Source organism: Microtus pennsylvanicus, chromosome 11 (assembly GCF_037038515.1).
Source record: "Microtus pennsylvanicus isolate mMicPen1 chromosome 11, mMicPen1.hap1, whole genome shotgun sequence".
Lineage (NCBI taxonomy): Eukaryota > Metazoa > Chordata > Mammalia > Rodentia > Cricetidae > Microtus > Microtus pennsylvanicus.
This window is the reverse complement of record NC_134589.1, coordinates 87,313,947-87,337,033: the sequence shown is the minus strand read 5'-3', so window position 1 is coordinate 87,337,033 and position 23,087 is coordinate 87,313,947. Positions and strand designations below refer to the sequence as shown.

The following is a 23,087-nucleotide window of genomic DNA, read 5'->3' as shown; positions in this document are numbered from 1 at the left end:
CAGCTGTTTATTCCCATCTGCTTGTCATCTTCATTGAATGTCAGTGACCTACAGTCAAGGGACAGGTTGCTGTGGTTAGATCCCCAAGTGAGGACGGAAAGGCCAGTGTTGCATGTTGTGACTGATTGAAAAAATCAAATAAAAATAAATGCATTATATTCTGAATATTTTATATGTATTAAAATGGGACCATAACTGTAAGTCCTGAGTTTTTGCCTTTATTCACATAAAGATTTTCGAATTACTTGTATTGGAATTTTTCTATGAATGCCTGTATAGGCTTCAGCTGGTTGGTCCTATGTTTCAGAAACATGATTTTCTTATGAGTAATCCGTAGCTTATTGATTGGTCCTTGTTGCTGGAGTTTTCTTTGCTATTATGAATAATGATTTGATTTGATGGACATCTTTGTTTTTTCTCCTTAATACAGTATCCTCCTTATAAATTGATGAGTCGGTGATCCACATGCTCTTCAGACTCTGACTCCTCAGAGGTTACGTCAGTTACTCAGCTACACCTATTAGGACTAGAGCTGAGCAGCAGATTGATCGCATTTGAATTACCAAGGGGGATGTGCCACTTTGGAAAATTTACTGGTAAACAGAGAATGATAGGAGTGTAAATTAGGAAAGGAAGCTCTTGTAGCAACCTTAAACTCTGTGCTTCTTAAAGGAAAAGAAGGGTTGGGGCATAGGTCATTGACAGGTACTTTCCTAGCATGCGTAAGGCTTGGGTTCATTCCTTATCACTATAAAATGAATAAGCAAACAAATAGCTGCGAAAAAAGGGAAGGGGGAATTAGTTATCCTTTATCCCTCCCTCTTCCAGAGATGCCCATCCAGATCATGATGGTTTGTGAGCTTTGGGTTTGAGTGTCTTATACTGGATCATCATTCAGAACTGAGAGAATAGTGGGTAAGAGTAAGTTGGGTTCTGACTTTGAGTTCTAATCACTGTTTGGCCTTGTTTGAATCTCTAAAACTCAGCAAGTAGTAAATTTTTATTTTCCTTATTTTGTTCTTTCTTTCTCTTCCCTTCTACCCTTACTCCTTGTCATTTTGTTTCCTTATTGTATATCTCAGCTTGAAAATAATACGGTGTAATGTCAGTGATAAGTAAGTGTGTAATTCTAGAGTACAGTTGCTAAGAATTAAATATGAACTGTCATGGTTACATGACACATGTTATTGTCCACTTTTCTTTTAACAAAATGTCATTAAATTTGAAAGATTGTTGTTACACATGAAGGTATGGGTCAATATCCTATTTTTTTAAAGTGTGGAAAATTAAATTGTGAATTAATAATAATATTATTACTATTTGTGGTGTGCATGAGTGTATGTGCACATGCACACATGTATATCTGTGCGTGTAAGTGGTACGTGATGTAACTGGTAGTCAGAGACAACTCTGGGGAGTGGGTTCTCTACTTCCATTGTGCAACCTGAAGGCTGAACTCTGGTTACCAGGCTTTATTATTAAAAATAATAGTTATTTTGTTGAATGTTTGATGTATCTATTGTTTTGTTTCTTTTTGTTTTGGGGACAGGGTTTCTCTGTGTGGCCCTGGCTGTCTTGGAAATCATTCTGCAGACCTCACAGAGATTCACCTGCCTCTGTCTCCTGAGTGTTGTGATTGGGAGTGCGCCCCACTGACCATCTGTTTGCTGTGACTTACAGGAGAGAGCCTAGCACATGTCTCTCTTACTTCTTTTAATAAACTTTCTGCTTTTGAAAAATGCCAAAAAAGCTATTATTCCTGTCTTATATCATCTTTTCAAGTGTTTACCAGCTGATGACGAATGTGACAGAATCAGTAAGCACCGTTGGCTTACTTGCCAGTCTTAATTATTTGAGTTTAGAGCTGGAAAATGTATTCCTTCTAACCGTTTATTTGCCCATAATACCAGAACTTATTATGAATAATTACATTTTTTGTGAATATGAATAATCATAAATTAGAATTCTGGAGATTATAAGTTGCTAAATATGAAATTGTAATAAATGTATATTGGAGATTTGTTGCCCCCCAGGATGGTCATTGTGAAAGAAAGTCTCTGGAGCTTGATGCTAAGGTCACAAGAAGAAAGGTTTGCTTGGTATTGTTGGTGGTTTAGTGACTAGACATATTTGTTAAGTTGGTAAATATGCCATTTGGGGAAAATTCCTTAGACCTATTATGACAGTAGATAAAGATATTTCACTGTTACCTTGAAAAATATACAAGAAGGGAGGGAATAGTTATATTGTGAACATAGCTGGTGAGAAGACATTTTTCTCTATTTAAAAATAATGACAACATGAGTTTCCAACCAAGTCCTAAAATTTAAATTAGAAATGTCATGAATCAATTACTGTTAAAATCCTAGTTGCATTTTATATGATGTTCTTAGGTTAGTGAGTATAGAATTTCTGTTTTTGCCCATTTACAAGTTGGACCTGGTACTTAGGGCAGCATGTGTGTGTGGACTTCATTATTACAGGTGCATGGGTTTCCTGCAGTGGCCTTTTCTGTTGGGTAAAGACTGTTTCCAGCAGTGTGTTTGTTTGGTCGGCTATCTCCAGGATAATTGGGTGTGGGGATAGAGCACTTCTAATGCCTTTTAAGTACTGCTGTCTTAGCTCTCATCTGACCTGGAAGATGGCAGGCCTGGGTGAGCTAAGAGTGAGATTTCTGACTGATAGGTTTTGGCACTTACTTTACAGCCCCAGGTGGGCGGTGCCTGGGAGCCTGCTGTCTCTGCAGCTCCTGTTCTCCAGCAGATCTGTCAGCTGGGAAGCTCGTGTTCTAATTTAGGATTACTAGGATCATTCCAGCTCAAACCTAGCCCTGTGCGGTTTTAGACAAGAAAACTGCATCTCTTTAAACCCATTTTCCTCTTCCGAATATTGGGGAAAGTTCTGTGTGTAAGGATTGAAGTGGTGCTGAGTTGTGTTCAGCACGGTGAGGGACGGTCGCCTTTCAGGACACACTCCCACCTCTGCCTGCCGTGTCTACTGTGGATGATCCACTCCTGAAATAGATAATCAGCAAGGTCTTTAAAGGGTTTTCATTTTTTCCTGAATAGAGGTAGATGAGCTGGCACACAACCTATAGTTCTAGCACTGGGGAAGCTCAGGTTGAAGGATCATGGGGTTGAGGCCAACCTAGGCTGCATAGTGAGATTCTGCCTCAATGAAATAAAAATGGAGCAAGTAAGATGATTTAGTAGCAAAGGTTTTTGCTACTAGGCCTGATGACCTGAATTCTATCCTGGGAACCCTTTCAACCACATGGAGGGTAAAAGGAGAGAATCAACTATTCTAAGCTGTTCTCTGACCTCTACACCTGTGCCATGGCATGTGAGATCCCCCTCCCACTCGATTAAAAATTACAATAAAAGAAGCCAAAGTAAGCAAACAAAAGTCTTTTCTGGAATACTTTTAAAAAATTGTAAAGCAGGTTTGGGGGTACAGGTCAGTGGGAGAATGCTTTCCTGGAACCCATGAGACTGTGTACTGAATATGAGAATTGATGACAAGCGAGCTTTGTTAATTTGGTGCTAGAGAATGCTGATCTGGTCCTTACTCTGTTGCCTCGGATCTGTGTGATTCTGTGATTCCGCAAACTAAACACTCCAGAAAGAAACTTATATTTGTGTCTAGGTATTCTACCCAATTGAAGAACACTTGCCTAGCATGTTCAAAGTCTTGGGTTCAATCCCCAGGACTGCCAGTAAGGAAAAACAACAGCAAAAATGCCAAGAGAATCCTAAATTGAACTATTGAGGTCATGTAATGAACATGTGATGTGGGTCTTTTCTCTGAGCACACACGGTGGCACAGTCTGGTAGAACTAGTGTGTGTAGTAATTTCTTTGAGTAGAGAACTTGCTGCCGTAGAGCCAGCCCACTTTCCTGAGAACCTTAGACAAGAAGGTGTTTTAACAGATCTTACTGTAGAGATGATAGTACCTGCCCTTTAGGAGTGACCTGAGAATTACTGTGACAGTTGTAATAGGAACAGGTCAGGGGAGCTCAATAAATGGCAGCTACTTTCATTGTGTTTTATAAAATGTGCTCAGGTCTTTCTGTGGTTTCTTCTCTATGTTGTGAAACTGTTGAGCAACAAGTTCTGTCCTGGAGCAGCAGGCACTTCACCACTGTATTGGCCGTGCTCAGCCTTTAATAAACACTCAGGTTGGAAATGGGTGGTGTTTTCATTGCTTAGGAGGGTCGCACCGTTTCTTACACCATTTGCTTTCTTTGATTTTGTGTCCTGGATTCACATGCCTTTTCTAAATAACCCCAGTATTCTCTACCTTATGAGTGAGCTGTGTGCTGTAACTAGTAAGCAGGAAATGCTGGGTCCCAGGTCTATCTGATTTCAAGCAAAGCTCTTTTTGTTTATAATACACTTGTACTAATTGTAGAGCTTTTCTCAGTGTAAAACAAGGAGCCAGCAGGGAGGAACAAACACATGGCTTGTGTATAAGATTTGTGGAGTGTTTTAGTAGAACTCAAGCATCCACCTTCAGTGTTTGTTTAATTTGTTTGTGTTACTGTTTTGCCACTAAATGAATTGACCTTAAATTAAAATATTTATTAGTGCTGGGTGGTGGTGGCACATGCCTTTAATTCTAGCACTCGGGAGGCAGAGACAGATCGTTGAGTTTGATGCTAGTCTGGTCTACAGAGTGAGTTCCAGGACAGCCAGGGGGGAATATATATAGTCTGGTAGTTACTATATTAGCTATCATATATGCTCATTTTCTCATACATTTTCTAAGTTCCTTTGAAAGCAGCAAGTTTTTTTTTTGTTTTTTTGTTTGTTTTAAGGGTGGAATGGAGTCAGTGAGTTAAGCTTTTAATTCTTAGTTTTGTTGCCATGTTTGTAAAGTCCAGAATGAAAAGTTACAGGTCACAGAACTCTCAAGTTTTTTCTCTGAGCATGCAGAGATGTTGATGCTAAAACAACTTGTGTTTCAAGCAGTTTTAATTGCCTGTATCATTTCCCTTTCTTGTTTCTTTGCCTCATTCTCTTAAAAGTCTCCTGCAATTTTACTTCATAGAAGTGTAAAACTGAATTCACACAATGAACGTTGGAGTCACCAAAGGTTTTCAGTAGAGGCCTCCTGGTCTTATGAAAAAAGTGTGCAATTTGGTAGCCAACAAACTGAACCTTAAAATCCTGGCTCTTCCCTCCTGTGCTGTGTGTTATTGTGCGAATTATTCAACGATGGAATCTTCAGTTTTTTTCTGTTGTGGTGTTGGGGTAGGGGCTGCATCCAGAAGGCTGCTATCGTAGTTTCTTAGCGATTGAGACTGTATGAGATAGACCAGAATTACACTCTGAGTGGTCATGCTCTACACTCAAACTCAGGGTTCCCTCTAGTGGGTTTTCATTTAAGCATTGTGTCCCTCTTGGTTCTGTTTACTGTATCCTGTGAAATGAGTGGTTTGGCAGCACAAAGTCCCTGCCCAGAAGACAGAAAGGGGCCCTGCTCCCCAGCGTTAGGAAATTTAGGACTCTCCCTACCCTCTAAATTGCATGGGTGCTCCCCTGCCCCGACTAACCCTCAAGCTGCCCGTGTGAAGGAGTGACTTGTTGCGGCCTCTAACTGCTTCTTCTCTTCCTTCCTTTTTGTCATCCTGCAGTGTTCTGTGCCAAGGTCTTTGTGGCTAGGCTGCGCCAACCTGGTAGAGAGCATGTGCGCACTGAGTTGCCTGCAGAGCATGCCCAGTGTCAGATGTCTCCAGGTGCCTCTCTTCTTTCTTGTTGTAAATGTGTTTTTACGTATGCCATGAACATTTGTTGAAACTTGCAGTAGTGTGTTTAATCCAATGTTAAGTCTGCTAAATGTTCTGTGTAACCCTCTGCTCTCCTCCAGCCTGGACCCCATGAGGAGTACTAAGAGGGCCCTTCCGAGCAAACAGATCTCGAAGGGCCCTTTCTTGCTCCCCTCTTCTGCTCCTCCTTTTAATTCCTCCCCCTTCAAAGTTGTGATTCTCATGTTTAATACTTAAACCTTTGAACCACAAAACAGAATACTCTGATATCTCCCATTTGGCACCTCTAACAGTTTTGAGTTGGGAGGGTTTATAATTAAAATGATGATTTTTCTACTTTGAAACATCTTTTGGTTTGCTTTTTCTCCTCCATTCCAAAAAGGGTGGGGGGGATAATCACTAGTTAACACTATTCTTTAAACCCCAAATTGAGGTTTATAAAGACCACAGCTTTATTCTGCTGGGAACCATCAGTCTGAGCCAATTTCAAAAAAATGGCCAGCTCTGATACCTGTCCTCAGGGTCCACCCAGTTTTCCAGGCCAAGGCCGGCAGAGAATTCCACAGATAAAAGTAATATTGGGTGGGGCTGTTGGAGGGGTGGGAGTGGGGGTTGCTCAGGATAACATTGTTAGCAGGAGAGTATAGTTGGTGACCTCTCCTGATGACTTTGGATAAAATCAAGGCCAAAACCGTCGTGGCTTTACGTGGGAAGCTCTGTTTAGAGTGTGTTTAATTAAATGTGTCAGTAGCAGTATCAGCTTTTATTACTGCATAGTTCATACAATTTGGTATAGCTTTCTTTTCAAAGCAGCATTAAATTCCTGGTGTCCTGCTGATTCTGCCCAGATTTTAGGAAACAGTTATTGGGATATTGATGCCATGGCTGATTTCACTGTTCTTTCTCAAGGCTTTCAGTTCCTGGGTACAGTCTCTAAATGATGCTGAGGGTTTGGAAGGCAAGTTTCTTTTATATTGATGTTGGGCTTATTTGTTTATTTGCTTATTACCAGCCTCTGAGTAGCACTGGTGTGGTAATTGACTGAAATTGCTATCTTTAGAAAATTGTGCTGGCGCTTCATTAACTGCTAGCTGGGGTTTAGAGTTGGCACACATAGTTGTTAGGTTCTGTGGAAGAAGATAGGATACAGAATCCAGTGTTTCACTCAGGCCCGTTGCCTTGAAAGGACAGACAGTATTGCAGTGCTCTCTCTCCTTAGTACCACGGAATGGGCATTTGCATTATAAAAGTCTGTCTCTTCAATGGGTCCTTGAGAGTTGCCCTTGGTTTGTAGTGGGCTGACCCAGTTTTAGCCAGAGCTGGCAGTACAAGTAGGGAAAGAATTGTACTTATGAAGACTAAGTTATTAACTGGAGGTTTTCTTTGCTGTTTCGGTTAAAGTAACTACGCCGTAGAAGGTACCAGTTAGTGTGTCGGTGCTGGTGCTTTGGGAGGAAGTACGGGTCCTGAAAATGGGGACATACCTTCACAGTTCTTTAAAATCATCTTCCACTGAGGAAAAAAAAATGAAATGTTGCCTTCATAGGACTTTGTTTCAGCGCTTGGAAGCAATGCTGCTGTTAGATGCTCGTAGGGAGTTTTGATTATTAAGCTTTTACTTTGACTAGCCTGTAATTGAGGGCATGTTGCTTAGTGAAATGAACCAAGGGGGTCTCACTTATTGGAGATAGCAAATTATTATTTTGTTCCGTGTGAAAATGAACCTGGAAGATTTCCTTCCTTTTCACTTATTGTTTTATGTATTATTATTGATTACCATTTTATTTATTTATTTATTAAATGTTATCGAAATGCAAACCAGGATTTTTTAAAATTTATTTCTCAGAAGATTTACTTATGTATGTATTTATTTATTTACTATGTATACAGTGTTCGGCCTCCACGGATGCCTGCAAGCCAGAAGAGGGCCCCAGATCTCACTGCAGATGGTTGTGAGCCACCATGTGGGTGCTGGGAATTGAATTCAGGACCTCGGGAAAAGCAGTTAGTGCTCTTAACCTCTGAGCCATCTCTCCAGCTCTGGTTACTATTTTAAACAACAACAAATGTGTCTGTAGAGTTTTAATTTTTGCTTTAATTATTGTTTTAATTTTTGGTGGTGGAGATTGAACCCAGGGCCTTGTGTATACTGAGTATGTTCTGTGTTGCTGAGCTGTACTTGGCCCTTGGTTCTGGGTTTGCTCTCTGTATTGGAGCTGTCCTTTGCTACGGTCTCCTGGCCGAAGCACCTGTTGATGTGCTCTGGGTTTGTTCTGTTGCAAAGATGGCTCTCCTTGGTGCTGGATGCCTCAACAGTCACTTAAAAAGGCTCTAGAAGAAGATAGAGTCTTGGTTGACTTTGCTGTAGAGGTCCGATGTTGGCACGCTGGACCCAGCTTTTAGCCCGTTGTCAGAAAGGCTGTCTGTACTTTCTGATAAAGTGGGGTGAACACATTAATTGTGTTTAGGCTTAGTTTAGCTAGTACAGATTTTGCCAGTGGAGAAGAGGGTTAGCAGAATCTTTTACCAACGATATATAGTTCACTATCTATCTATTAGGTTTATGACAGCCTTGTGAGGTGCAGGAGTTACTGTCCCATTTCCTCATGTGACAGTTGAGGCCGATGATGCAGCTAGCAAACTGAGGTGGGGACTGACTGCCTTTCTAAGGTCTGTAGGGCTGTGAAGTGCTGGAGCAGGTGTTTGAGATCAGTCTGCCTCTCTTCCCTCTTTACTTTTTTTTTTTAATTTTCTCTCTCTGGTTTTTTAGCATAGCTTCATTTGTGAAAATTGTAGTAATATATAATGTATGGTTTGTTTAGTCATTATTATTTTAACATAAAAGAAAAAAGCCTGCTAAGTCCAGACATTCCCTTTGCCAAAATGAATCCTTCTGAATCACTAGGAAGCCTGAGTGGGTTTCTGAGAGTTTCCTGCCCTGAGTGTGTCCTAGCATTCAATGCATGGGCTGTTCTAGTGTATAGATGAGAGGCACAGATTTGTTTCCTGCTGTCAAAGAACTTACTGCAGTAAGCAGACCCACAAATGAAAATCCAGACTGAACTACAAATGAAGAGAGAAGGGAAGGGGAGTGTTGGTGCAATAAAGCTCTGCAGTTAGCTAAACCTGTAAATGCTCTTAGGATTGGGTAACCAGTTTAAACTTGATCCCCTCTCCCCTGTTTAGAACAGTTGGTTGGAAAGCCTGAGTATCTCGGAATCTAGCTGGGCTGAGTCAGTGTCCCAGCTTTGTCCAGTTGGTTCTTAGATCAGGTAATCCAAGAAGACTGATTTGCCGAGTCTCTGCCATAATTAACACCGATGATCTTACCTTTTATTTTCACCTTCTTCTATGTGTTTTGACCTAGGATTCTTGTTTGATTTATGGTGTTGAGGACTGAACCCCAGGCCTTACCTGTGGACTAGGCAGGCATTCTCTCACTGAGTCATACCCTTTCCCTTCATTGGCTCCTCTGTGGAGAAATGATTGGGCTGCTGCTTTGTGTATGAAGTTAAAGAATTGGATTGATTTGCCTGAGGTTATATATTTATCTAATCTGGGTTATGAACCTAGATTTGCACGGCTGCCCCAGACTACAGTGACAACTGCCTTCTTTAACTTGGCAACAGTCGTTTTAGAATTGAGACAAATTTCCCTTATTTTTAGTGTCAAAACTGAAAAGCTGAAAGTGGAATGCAGAGGCTCAGTGCAGTAGACTGATAATGGTCCTTAGGGTAGGAATGCTTGTTGGAAACTGCGAGCATCCCGAGCATCCCGGGAGTCAGCTGTCAGTGCCTCCTTCCTAGCTGCCTTCCTGTTGAAACTCAGCGGGGATCCTGAGGGCTGGGAATGCTGCTTTTCAACTGGCTGCAGCTTCTGATGGTGGGGCTGTAGGGAGTGAGGCGACTGGGTAGCTGCAGTTGCTCTCCAGGCTGGTAAACCCAGATTTGTCCTCTTCTGCCTCCTTTAGCCCAGAGCATGTTCCCCTTTAAATGAAGGGAGGAAGGAAGGAAGGTAGTTCTTCACCCTGCATGGTTTTCACCGCTTAGGGGACAACACCAAAGGCCTTGTGCTGAAGGCCTGCTTCTGAGGGGGTGGAAAGCCACTTCTTTCTGTGCTTGCTCTATTGAAGAAGAGACCGTTTTATTTGTAGTTCAGAGCCAGTTAAAGAGAATCTAGACCGAGCAGATGATGTGGCCCTTGTTTTCTTGTTCAGGTCCTGTGCTTCTGACCTGACAGTGACTTTTTCCTGTCTTTTTTTCCTGCTAAACATTGAAGAGTTGTTATTTTTTTATGATTATTCATTGTACTTCAGGTCTAAAAATATGAAGACCTAGGATGACCTTTGGAATTTCCCAGTCTTTAACGTTTTATGAGCATTAAAATAAATGACACTTTTTAAGCCAAATGTAGGTTGCACACGCCTATAGTCCCAGCCCTCGGGAGGCAGAAACAGATGAATCGCTTTAATTTGAGGCCAACCTCTGCAGAACAAGTTCCTGGACAGCCAAGGCTACACAGAGAGACTCTTGTCTTGAAAAACCAAAACAGACAAACAAATGAAAAACAAAACAAAAAAACCCTTCAATTTCATCTACCCCAGAAACAAACACAACAAACCATTTTTCCTTTCTGTAAGAAAATTTGCAAAATACAAGTGCCCAGACTGGAGATGTAGCTGAATGAAAGAACACTGCCTAGCAAGCCTAGCATGCACAAAGCCTTGGAGTAATTCTGAGTAGGTCAAAACAAAATAGATCCCTCCTCTCCCAAATCCATCAGTAGCCTCACTACCAGTCACCACCCAGGGGCTGTATTTCACCTGCAGCTGGCAGCTGGGCAGTTCTGATGATGATGGCTGTGTTCCAATGTCCCATGGAGCCCAGATTGATTTTGGGATCAACAGAGGTATAGAAAAGGCTGGGCATTTTGTCCTTGAACTATTCCTTACCCAGCATACCTCTGGATTGATCTTTTCTCCAGAGGATTTTATTTGAAAACTTTCTTGCTGTGGAACTTCCTAAGTATATGCAGACATTTAACTTAATCCCGAGCCACCCTTTTCTGGGACATTTTAAAGCAAATAAGATGTTGTAGCTGGGGAAAAAAAAAGAAAGTTTGACAAATAACTGATTTCTGTCAGCATTTAAACATCTAAAATACAGTTAAGAATGATCAGGAGCAATTGGTACTGAAGGTTAGGAAAAGTCTCATATTATGGTGGTGTGCTTTTATAATCTCAGTACTGGGAGCCCAAGAAGTGTAGAAAGGTGAGAAAATCTTGTTTTCCCTTCTTTTACCCCATTGGTACAAGGATTGAAAGAAGGGACTGCCAGTGCTAAGCATGAGTGGCATCCCTGCCGCTGCCCCGGAGAAGCTGGGGCCATTAGGGCGTTTGAAGATAGCCTGGACTACCTAGACTCTAACTCAGAAAGTCCGGATAGTGCTGGCAAGATGCGAGGGTAAAGAGCTTGTTTGCTAGCTTGAGGACCTGGGTTCTGTCCCTGGGACCTACTTACTTTTAGAGAGAAAAGGCTGACACCTCTGCATGTCTCTGCACTCAAAAATAGTTAACTCGAGAATTTGTCGTCTGTCACATGCTGGGTCCCATTATACTTTCAGTTTAAATGGGTATGGCCACACTAGTACACTCTTGAGCTAGTTCAGTGCTGCCTCATGTCAGTAGGAGACAGGAACACTGTTTTGCTTTTCTTTAGTTACAGCTGATGGATTCCAGAACAATATTCATGGTGGAGTATTCATATAAAGTTTCATAGTGTAATTTAGGGCAAGGAAATAGGTAAATGGGTCTTAAGACTACAATAAAGTGTTTTTTTTCTCTTTGAAAAATAATTGTGTCATAAACCTCACATTATAGCCATTTGTTTTTGTGAAACTGCTGATTTCATTTCTTCTATTGATTTATAATTGCTTATTTTGTTTATGAGGTAGCATCTTTTTTTCTGTTGAAATTTAGATAATAAGTAAGTATAAGGAAAAATGATTTAGCTATAATATCACTTTTTTATTGTTCATTCTGTGATATTTTTGCCTTGACATTTTTATATTACATATATTTTGTTTTATAAATGCTCATGTTTCATATTGCATTCTTAATTATAAACTGCCTTTAAATATAGTTAACTAAACGATATGGTACACATTAGTAAACTTCTCACATATATATGTGTGTGTGTATATATATATATATCTTGTATTTTTTAAATATTTATTTATTTATTTATTATGTGCACAATATTCTGTCTGTGTATGTCTGCAGGCCAGAAGAGAGCACCAGACCTCATTACAGGTGGTTGTGAGCCACCATGTGGTTGCCGGGAATTGAACTCAGGACCTTTGGAAGAGCAGGCAATGCTCTTAACCGCTGAGCCATCTCTCCAGCCCTATATATCTTGTATTTTTGAGACAGTATCTTTTTGAGTATGTAGTTCAGTCTGTCTTTGAACTCCTGGTCCTTTTGCCTCCACATCCTGAGGTTGGGATTACAAACATGACCCACCAAGCCCACATTTTAAATAACTTTGGCTTTATTATCTAGGTTATAATAAGTTAATTAGTGAACATTGAAGTCATTAAACTTTAATATATATTCATGGTTAACTCTTAAAGATCCTGGGAAATTGTGAGTTTTCTTAGACAGGTTTAAAGTTCAGTAGAAAGGTTGTCTGATATGATTGTACAGAAATAATGCTCAGCACAAACTCTTAGAAAACATAGGAACTCATGACGAATAAATTTAAAGCTACCCTTAGTTGGAGCCTGGAGAGGTGGCTCAGCATCTGAGAGTACTTGTTTCTTCCAGAGAGCCCGAGTTTAGTCCCTACACCCAGAGTAGGTGGCTCACAACTCCAGCTTTAGGGGCTTTAACACACTGTGGTCCTGTGGCCACAGGTTAGATATGTGCTATACAGACACATACATGCACGCGTAAATAAAAATAGAAAACCCTAAACCCTTAATTAATAAAAAGCAAACGAACAAAACAAAAACCAAAAATCCCACCCATCCCATCTTTTCCTCCAGCACCAAAATTTTGATATTCTTGAGTGTGCAACTTATTATCATAGGTTCTGAGAAAACAGGAATGTGTGAAACAGGTAAAGGGCTGAGTGTTTTAGAACCACATTATTTATTTGCTTTGTAGTGCCAGGGAAGGAGCTGGAGCTTCTTACTTGCTGCTAGCAAGCATTCTCCCACTGAACTGTGCTCACAGCCAGAAACCTATCTTCATTTTAATGTGAAATAAAATGAAGGAAACACTAGTGTTCCCTGGTTTTAAGCGCTAAGGAGAAGGGGGTTAGGGTATACAAGCTTTGGGAAATGGCTTCATTTTTATACGGACTGAGGAGAAGTCCCCTGAGAAGGCATTTGAGTGAATACTGAAGGAAATAAGTCAGCAGGCTGATAGCAAGGGCACAGGCGAGAGAATCCCACATGGCCGGAGCAGCAAGTGTAGAGGTCTGGGTGGGAGCATGTTTGTTGGGAGAGCAGCAGAGATCCGTGTCTACTGGGGTGTGGATTGAGGGGGAGAGTAAGCGAGCGGTGAACTGAGAGTGGAAGGCAGGGCCATCCTGTAAGCTGTCAGGTCTCACTGCACCAATCATTAGGGAATCATTAGAGAATTTTTATTAGAAAGCCTTCTAACATTCCCACAGGCTCCCTCTGGGTCATGATGAGATGTAAAGATGGAATCAGGGAGACCAGTTCTAGACTGACCAGCATGCTGTTCAGCATCTCTCCAGAGCCACGGCATCAAAGGGAGACAGGAAAGAAAGCATAAAGAACCAGCTCACTTTATTGTGGGGATTGACAAGTTTGCAAAGCAGGCAGGATTTCTCTTGTCTCCTCTGCAAACCCTTAGTCTTTACTGCAAGGCTTTGCATTGATTGGATGAGGCTGCCTTATGTCGTGGTGTAGTGCATCGACTCTACTGTGGGTTTACTGGTTGTGCTAATCATGTCTGAAAAAGTGTTTTCCCAGCAGCAGCTGGCTTAGTGTTTGAGTAAACAAATGGCTACCATAGCCTAGGCAAGAGGATAATAAAATTGGTGATCACAAACCAGACCTGGGGACACAGACGGTTGTGATACAGTGAAAAGAGAAGAGAAGAGTGTTCCTTTAGCAGACATGCTGTCGATCTGGTCATACGAGTGCTGATTATAGCATCAGTTACCTGATGAAATTTTAGAGCTGATTGGGACTGTGGATTCTGATTGACTCTGAAGATGAAACTATATCTGCTCACACCTTTATGTCTTCATGAAGAATCATTCAGAGTATAGTCTAGTTCATTGGTGGAAAATCCATTCAGTGTGTGGGAAACTCAACAGTCACGAACATGTACCTGCATACACAAGTTTCTGAGCTGTCCCTTTACACCCTCTGTACAACTTTGTAGACTATTATTTATTCATTTATTATATTATTTATTTATTCATTCATTGTTTTTCTTGTTTGTTTGACTCCCTCCCTCCCTCCCTCCCTCCCTCCCTCCCTCCCTCCCTCCCTCCCTCCCTCCCTCCCTTCCTCCCTCCCTCTGTACATCCATACATCCATCCATGCATCCATCTGTGACAGGGTTTCTCTGTGTGTGTTCCTGGCTGTTCTGGAACTCACTCTGTAGACCAGACTGGTCTCGAACTCACATCGCTCCATCTGCCTGTTTCCTGAGTGCTGGGATTAAAGACCTGCATCACCACTACCCAGCTAATTTTTTTGTAATGTTTTATTTAATGTGCATTAATGTTTTGCCTGAATATATGTCTGTGTGAGGGTGCCAGATTCCCTGGAGCTGAGATACAAACTGTGAGCTGCCATGTGGTGCTGGGAATTGAATCTGGGTCCTCTGAAAGAACAGCTAGTGAGTGCTCTTAACCACTGAGTCATCTCTGTAGCCCCATTGTGCCTATTTATATATGAGAAAATTACAACCGAGAGGAGGAGTGGAGGCTCCCGGACTGAAGGAAGGTTGTTAAAATACAGTCATTGCAGTCTTGTCTGTATTTTAGGTTGTAGACAGACATTTCAAAGTCTTATCTTGATCACGCATGAGAAGTGCTATTATGTCACTGTTGGTGGTTTGGAGGACTAAGTTTCTGCTCAGACTCTTCTGAGGCCTTTGCCCTGGCGTCGTACTGGTCACTGCTCCTTCCCCATTTAATTTGTTTTCTTTGTAGTTCTTAGCGCTGGCGAAATTAGATTGTCGGTTTGTTTTTTCTGTCTATTGCCACACCTATCCCAATCCAGGTTCTGAGAAAAGCCAGGTCATATTTTCCTAGTCACTGCTTGGTAAACAGGCTTGTTTCTGGTTGAGTTCCTGGCAGGTAGTAGGTAATTAGAACTACTCACTGAGTGAGGGAGGAATGGGCACAGTAGCTGGAATGAGAGAAAGGCTCTGACTCTGGTCTGGTTTTCCCTGGATTGCATGGGCAGGACCACTTTGGATTTGGCTATCTGAGTTCTGTGAAATTAAGTATTTCTGTGACTTGGAAAGTACCTTAGAAGAAAATTGATTTTGCTTTTAAACAAATTATAATTATAACTTTTTTGCTTTTAAAAGTATTCTTTTCTGATTATATAGTTACTAAAAGAAAATTGAGGTAAAAATGGAAAGTGAAGCAGGTGACATACTTCATAGTTTGACCTTCTTTGTTTTAGTTTTGAATCTATACACACGTTTACACATAATAGTTAAGACTGCTTTATGAGTGTGATTCTTCAGGCTTCATTTTTCATCATGTCTTGTACACTTATTTAGGTGTTGTTGCTGTTGTTGTTTGTTATAGACAAAGTCTATACAGCCCTGGCTGTCCTGGAACTCAGTTTGTAGACCAGGTGGGCTTTGAACTTACAGAGATCCTCCTGCCTTTTCCTCCAGAGTGCTGGGATTAAAGGCGTATACCATCACTCCTGGTTTATTCTAGCCTTTTTCTATAATTTCTTATAACGTAATTTTTTTTCTTATAACGTAATTTAAAAAATTCCACAATTTGTTACTTATCAAGGCACTCAGAATCTTCATCTTAGTTATTACAGAATGCGCCATCATCTCTTCCTTGCGTTCATTGGGACTACTCAGGGACTAGGTGGGCAGAGCTTGCCACATGCTTCTCCTTGGGAACACATTTCACCAAACCCTCACCAAGGTGGCATATTATTATTTTGAGAAAATTGGAAAGCCTGTTGCCCTGTGGCATCGAAGTTGATGGACTTCATGACACATGGCAGCTCTTCACTCCGAGCACCTTGAGTCTGTGCTGAGAGAGCTGAGTCATGGCTGTGAAAGGAGATCTTTTTTTTTTTTTTTTTTTGGTTTTTTCGAGACAGGGTTTCTTTCTCTGTGGTTTTGGAGCCTGTCCTGGAACTAGCTCTTGTAGACCAGGCTGGTCTCGAACTCAGAGATCCGCCTGCCTCTGCCTCCCAAGTGCTGGGATTAAAGGCGTGCGCCACCACCGCCCGGCTAAAGGAGATCTTTTGGATACATTTGGCCATGAGAAGGAGCCTCAGAGACATTTTCAAGCATGCAGCTGTGCCAGCAATATCTCAGGCCTTCTGACTGAGCTACGTGGGCACTATGTCTAGAGTCTTGTGTTGACAGTTCAATTAGAATGGCATCATTCACAAATACCTTTTTATTATTTTTTGTAAAAAAGTAAGACTTACCTTGATAGGTAGGAAGGAATCATGTAGTTTGAGAGAAAAAAGACTTTGCCAGAAGAAAAATTGCCCTGGGGAATCTTGTCATCATAGGAAGGATTAGGGATGCATTCCTTACTATCATGGAAGCCTGGGGAGACACATGAGCCTGCTGTCCACAGTCAGCACTGGCTCGAGGTATTATTTCTTCTTCTTCTTCTTCTTCTTCTTCTTCTTCTTCTTCTTCTTCTTCTTCTTCTTCTTCTTCTTCTTCTTCTTCTTCTTCTTCTCCTTCTCCTTCTCCTTCTCCTCCTCCTCCTCCTCCTCCTCCTCTTCCTTCTCCTCCTCCTCCTCTTTCTCTTCCTCCTCCTCCTCCCTTCTCCTCCCCCCTTCCCTGTTTCTCTCCCTCTCTCTCCTTCTCTGTGGGTGTGTGGGTGTGTACGCACACACGTGGAGGTCAGAGGACACTGTGGAGTTGGTTCTCTCCTTGCAGCTTTACAGGGCTTTTGAGGATTGAGCCCAGTTACTCAGGATTGCAGAGCAAGTGCCCTTACCTGCAGAGGCACCTTGCTGGCCCCAGATGCTTCTTAAGATCATCTGACTGTAATAGTTTAAGGGGAGTGTGTGTATCAGGGTGTTCAGGGATAACCCATTACTCTCTGATTGGATCTGAAACTGGTACTTCAGGAGGGAGTTCACCCCCGACTCCTGGTACTATAAACCTAGCCAGAACCAGGACAGGGAGGCTGTGGGCCTTATGGGAGGGGGGCAGTAAGCCACTGCTGTGATTTTTGCTAACTGGGCATACGCACCTTCAAAATAGTTTTGGTTTTGCCCATGGATCAGCGCTGTCATCAGAGGCGTACTTTTTCAGTGGGCTGTGGTAATTGCAGAGGCTTATTATTATCGGTCAGAATGCTGGAAATAACTGACTCTTGAAAAGTTGAACTCCAAATGAAATGTCTTTCTCACCTTTTCTAGGACTCAGGGAACATCATAGAAGAGGGGGCTGAAAGAAACTAAGAGCTGGGAGAGTCAGGGGACTTGTGGAAGGAACACTTTCTTCTGGGCATAACACAACCATCATTTTCTTCTCCAGCAGTTTTGCTTATCAGCAAAGACCTACTTTTAGCATTCTGTCAGAAAGAGCCAGAGGGAGGGGGTTTGAGGTCCCATTCATTCCTCCTGCAGATAGAAGTGTAGTTAGTGGTTAATGGAGAGAGACATTTTCTTCAGTTGGGTAGTTACTGGTCAAGGTGCCCATTTGCATGTAAGCAGCCCTAATTAATCTCAGTGGGTACCAAAAGAAAATGAAAGGAAAAGATGTGATGGGGTAGGGAACTAGTTGAGAAGAGGAAGAGGTTGGTGGGGCAAGGAAGTACTCTGGGGATGAAAAAAAATCATTTGTAGAAAGGATATCAGTGTGTGTGCACACATCTGTATGAGTGTTCACATCTGTATGAATATGCTATGGAAGCCCAGAGTTTATGTTGGCTATCCATCTACTCTTGAGGCAGGGTCTCCTGCTGAATCTGATGCTCCCTGGCAGGTCTAGTTAGCTATCTTCCCCCAGGGATTTTTTGCTCTCCTGGAATGCTGGTGTTTGGCTGCCTTGCCTGCTTGGCTTTTTACATGGATTTCCCATATTTGGGTACAAGTGTTCAAGCTTAATGTTGTTGTGATGCCATCGCTTCTGGGCCCAGCCAGTGTTCTAGGAAGCGGAGTTTGTTTCTCTCTGAAACCTCCACCTTTTTATGGATTGAAACCCCCATGAGTTCAAACCCCCAGCTGCAGTACAGTCTCATTCCTCTACTTGGGCTTCAGTAAGGTCTTCCTGCCTCAGCCTCCCAAGTGGAGATTTAATGATTGTTGTGGTCACCAGTTAGCTTTACAGTTGTTTGAATATTATTTTCCAAATGCATGTGAGGACTGAGTCCTATTAGTTTTTCCCCTCAAGAATATTGGTGGTAATAACCCAGCAAGAAAAATTGGTGTCTTAATTTACATTATTTTAGGGAACTGAATGCTTACTTTTCTTTAAAAAAATTATTTTTGAGCCAGGTGGTAGTGGCACATGCCTTGCCTTTAATTCCAACACCAGGGAGGCAGAAGCAGGCAGCCAGGTCTAGGGAGCAAGTTCCAGGACAACAAGGGCTACACACAGAAACCCTGTCCCCAATATATATATGTGTGTGTGTGTGTGTGTGTGTGTGTATAAATTGTATATCTATGCCAGGTATAGTAGTGTATTATGCCTTTGATCCCACAAGCACTTTAGAGACTGAAGCAGGAGAATCTCTATGAGTTCAAGGCCAGTTTGGTCTATGTAATAAGTTCTAGGACAGCCAGAGCTATATATAGTGAGCAGCCCTGCTTTTTTTTTTTTTTTTGGCAGGGGGGTTCTGGTGCTGAGGATCGATCCCAGGGATCCCTGCATGCTAAGCATGTGCTCTACTGCTGACCTGTACCCACTGCCTCCAAACTGTCCACATTTTTCTTGGAACTCACTGTGTAGTCCAGGTTATCTTCAAACCTATGGCATTCTTCCTTACTTCTTCAGTCTCACTGGGAGACACCACACACAACTAGATGACTTTTCTATATCTATAGCTTCATTTTGATCATTCATTCATTTCTTTCTTTCCAAGACAGGTTTTTTTTCTGTTAGATCCGACTGTACTAGAACTCCTTCTATAGATCAGACTGGTCTTGGACTCAGAGATCTGTCTGCCTCTGTCTCCCTAGTGCTGGGATTAAAGGTGTGTGCCACCATCCCTGGTTTGTAATTCCCCTTCTAACACTAAGAAATATGACTTGTAATTTCTACTTTTCCACTTGCTTAGTCTTAGGACTTAGGAAATCGTTTTAGAATGACTTATATTACTGAAAAGTAAATGTGTTAAATGAATACTTTTTTACTGTTTAAAAATGAACAAACTTGAGCTGATGAGACAGTTGAAACTGTAAGGGTGCTAGCCTTGTAACGCTGAAACCAGAAGCAGTGTACGCATATTTTCATCTTATGATTGAATTTTAGTATTTCTTCAGTGAAAATTCCCGGTGGCAGCATCACTAGATGAAGAGGTGTGTATATGTTGCTGGATTTTCCTCCCAAAGGGTTGTGCATACTGTTCTAGGCTGTAACAATTTAATCCATGTTTCTCCCCAGTATTTACATGTTCATTCTCCAGACTTTGTGAAATCTGTTGATGGAGGTTCTGTGAAGTGTAGCTCTAATTTTATGTTCCCAAGTTGTTGACCAGTTGTCCCCACAGTGCTTGTTTAGAGCTTCTCCAGTCACTGAGATGCCACTGTTGTCCTGGCCTAAGTTTTCATGTCTTCTGGAGTCTATTTCTGGGCATTCTCTTCTGTTAGACTGGAGTTTGGCATACTGACCCACAGGCCAAATCCAGCCTTGGATATGTAAACATAGTCACATGGATACACATCCACTGCTGTTTACTTGATGCCTGTACTTTTTTTTTATATTGTACTGTGCAGAAAAATTGAGTGGTTGAAACAGAGACTGAAGCTTGCAAAGGCTGAAGGGTTCCTTCTGCCTTAGTGTTCCATAAGCTTCTCCTTTACAGAGGCAAGATGATTCCCTCTAGAAGCTCCCCCTTCTTCTCTCTCTCCTTTCTCCTTCCTCACTCTTTCTTGAGCAATGTACAGGTTCATTTTTCCATATGAGCTTGACTTTCTACTTGTCTCGCCTCATAAGGAAGGTTTTTTTTTTTTGTGGTTTTTTGGTTTTGTTTTGTTTTTGGAGGTGTGCTGACTTACATGTTGGGGGAAACATCTGTATACTGTTGAGCTATGTTTTCCAGCAGCAAGTTATAAAGCAAAAACCAGAGAAGTCCAGAGCAGCCAGTTTACAGACAGACACTGTGTGGCCTGTAGCATTAGTTTGTGAAGAATTACTTTTATGAGAATTATTTCTAGTTATAAGATGTTCTTTTAAATCACAAACTATCATTTTCTAATCTTTCTGGTTTATGGAGCTTATTTCTTTGTGATTTAGCATATGGTTAGCTTTGTCAATTTTAGGCACAGTTGAAAGCAGATTACTTTAAATCTCTTTTTAGTAGACAGTGCAAGGTTTAATACCTACTTTTAAGATCTGCCCACCTCGTCAGTTTTGATGTATTTTGTCCTCTTGAGCTGTGTTGTACTGAGAATAGTGTATGTAGTAGAATCATTTCAGGATTCTTTTTTTCCTTCTTCTTCTCCACCCAGTCATTGGGGATTGAGTCTAGTCCTTATTGCATTCTAGGCAAGCATTCTGCCCCTGTGCTGTATATCAGATACATTCATTCTAGAGCTCTTTGTGTTTCTCTTAGTTTCTACCCATGATGTATTGTGTTTAATCTTTGAGCTTTTTGGGGTGTGTGTGTGTGTGTGTGTGTGTTTGTGTGTGTATGCTTTTTTTTTTTTGGTTTTTGAGACAGGGTTTCTCTGTGTAGCCCTGGCTGTCCTGGAACTCATTTTGTAGACCAGGCTGGCCTTGAACTCAAGAGATTTTCCTGCCTTGGTCTCCTGAGTGCTGGGATTAAAGGCATGCACTGCCACTGCCTGGTGAGGGGGAAAAACTTTAAAATAGAAAGGTTTATTCTTATGTATTTATAATGTTGAAATACTTATAGTCCTTGATCTGTTCATTTGATTATCGAGACAGGGTCTCTATGTAGTCCCAACTGTGTGGGACTTGCTGTGTAGATCAGGCTGACCTTGAATTCACAGAGATCACCACATCTGGCCTCTGAAAAATTTTTTAAAGTTACACTGATTGATTGATTATATATCTATCTGATACATGTGGAAATCAGAGGACAACCTGCAGACTCAACTACTCCTTCTATCACATGTGACCCAGGCATTGAACTCAGGTCCTCACGCTTGGTGGCAAATACCTTTACTTGCTGAACCATCTCTCTGTCCTCTGGCTTTTGTTAACATCTTATTAACAAGTTTTTTTTCCTGTTGTTTATTCAAATTAATTTTGGGAAAAGTGAGAGGCTTGTGTCTAGAGTTACTGACTTATTTGTCTGGTTGTTCTAGCACCATTTGTTGAAGAAGCTTTGTTCTTTGTCAAGATCAGTTGGTCTTAGGTATGTGGTCTGTATCTTTGCTATATTTGCTTATTCAGTATAGGATGTTAACACACCCCACCTCCACCCCAGATAGGGTTTCTCTGTTTAGCTCTAGCCATTCTGGAACTCACTCTGTAGACCAGGCTGACCTCAAACTCATAGAGATCCAGCTGCCGCCGCCACCTCCTCCTCCTTCTTTTTTTTAATGTGTGTATGGATGTTTTCCTGCATGCATGTATGTTTGTGCATGCCTGGCGCCCTTGGAAGCCAGAAGAGGACATCAGATGCTCTGGAATCTGATTGCCCTGGGAAACCCAACTTTGTTCCTGTTTTTCAAAATTTTTCTCCCTATTTGTGGTCTTGTTAGAGAGTCATAGAAGTTTTAGGTGGACTTTTCTTCTCAAAGCACTTGGGATTTTGACAGAGATTGCACTGTATTTCTGACTCCGTGGTGATAACTGACAGTTTTAAGTCTTGTGATGTGGAAGCAGGGTGTCTAAATGTTTGTCTTTAATTTCTTTTAGCAACATCTTGTGGTTGTCAGGTAAAACTAGTGATAGTTAGAGACGTTTGTGAATCACCATGTGGGTGCTTTTAACCACTGAGCCCTCTCTCCAGCACCCTCTTCCCGTCTGTTTTTAGTCATGTCATATGAAAGAGGGTTTTACCATCCTCCCATCCTGTGTCTGCACTAACTCAGGATTCTAATATACTATTGAAAGTATTGGCGTTTCTGACTTTAGCCGAAAAGTTAACTTTTTCCAACAAGTGTGATATTGGCCGTAGGATTCTTGTAAATGTTCTTTATTAAGTTGAAGGCTTTCTTCCACAAAGTGCTTCTCATATTATGTTTTGTCCTTAAGAATTGCCTTTCAAAGGCTGCCTCTTACTATGCACCCTTCATCCCTGTCAGTTGTGACACTCTGACGCCAAACTCTGATTTCATGTCTGATCCGCCAATGGCCTGTAGAAATGCAAGGAAGTACCATGCTTCTTTTAGTTTTCTGCTGATGTCCGTGCTTTCTGGTTTTGCTGAGTGCCTGGGTCTTGTGTTACTATTCAACAATTGCTTTACAAATTTGTTATGTATTACTTTTCTTGTATGTGCTTCGTTTTTCATCTCTTTCTCTTCCTATACAAGCATGCCGTTAGCGATGTTTTTGCTGTTTTATTTTGTGTTTTCTTACTCTGGTACACTGGCTATGACTAATAAAATTTGTTTTGGTATATGAATGAGTATTCTAGCTTTGTTCTTGAGTATGGGGAAATATTTCATCTTGGGACATTAATTGTGATGTTAGGTAGATATTTATTTTTTAAAATATTTTTTTGAGATAGAGTTTTATTACATATCCTGACTGGCCTGAAACTCATTCTGTAAACCAGGCAAGCCAGAGCTCACAGAGATCCACCTGCCTCTGTCTCCGGGGTCCTAGAATTGCAGAGATGTTACGTTCGTCATCCCTTATGGTCATCTCTTATGAAGTACAGGTTCCCAAGCATCTTCTGGGGCTCTCGGATTAGAATCAGAGGCAATTATATTTAAAGTGTCATCTTTTAATAGTGGGTGAGT

General features: G+C 41.5%; 1 protein-coding gene across 5 annotated transcripts in view; it reads left to right on the top strand.

The window, feature by feature from the left end:
* The window catches only part of Fbxw11 (F-box and WD repeat domain containing 11), a 101,953-nt gene that overhangs the window by 32,379 nt on the left and 46,487 nt on the right, over positions 1-23,087 (top strand). For 2 of the 5 annotated variants that reach the window (XM_075941362.1, XM_075941359.1), the window contains exon 2: positions 5,637-5,738. The exons of the other annotated variants lie outside the window; for them this stretch is intronic. In XM_075941362.1, the coding sequence (XP_075797477.1) occupies positions 5,637-5,738 (102 nt within the window). The remainder of the gene's footprint in view (positions 1-5,636; positions 5,739-23,087) is intronic. 5 annotated transcript variants of the gene reach the window in all.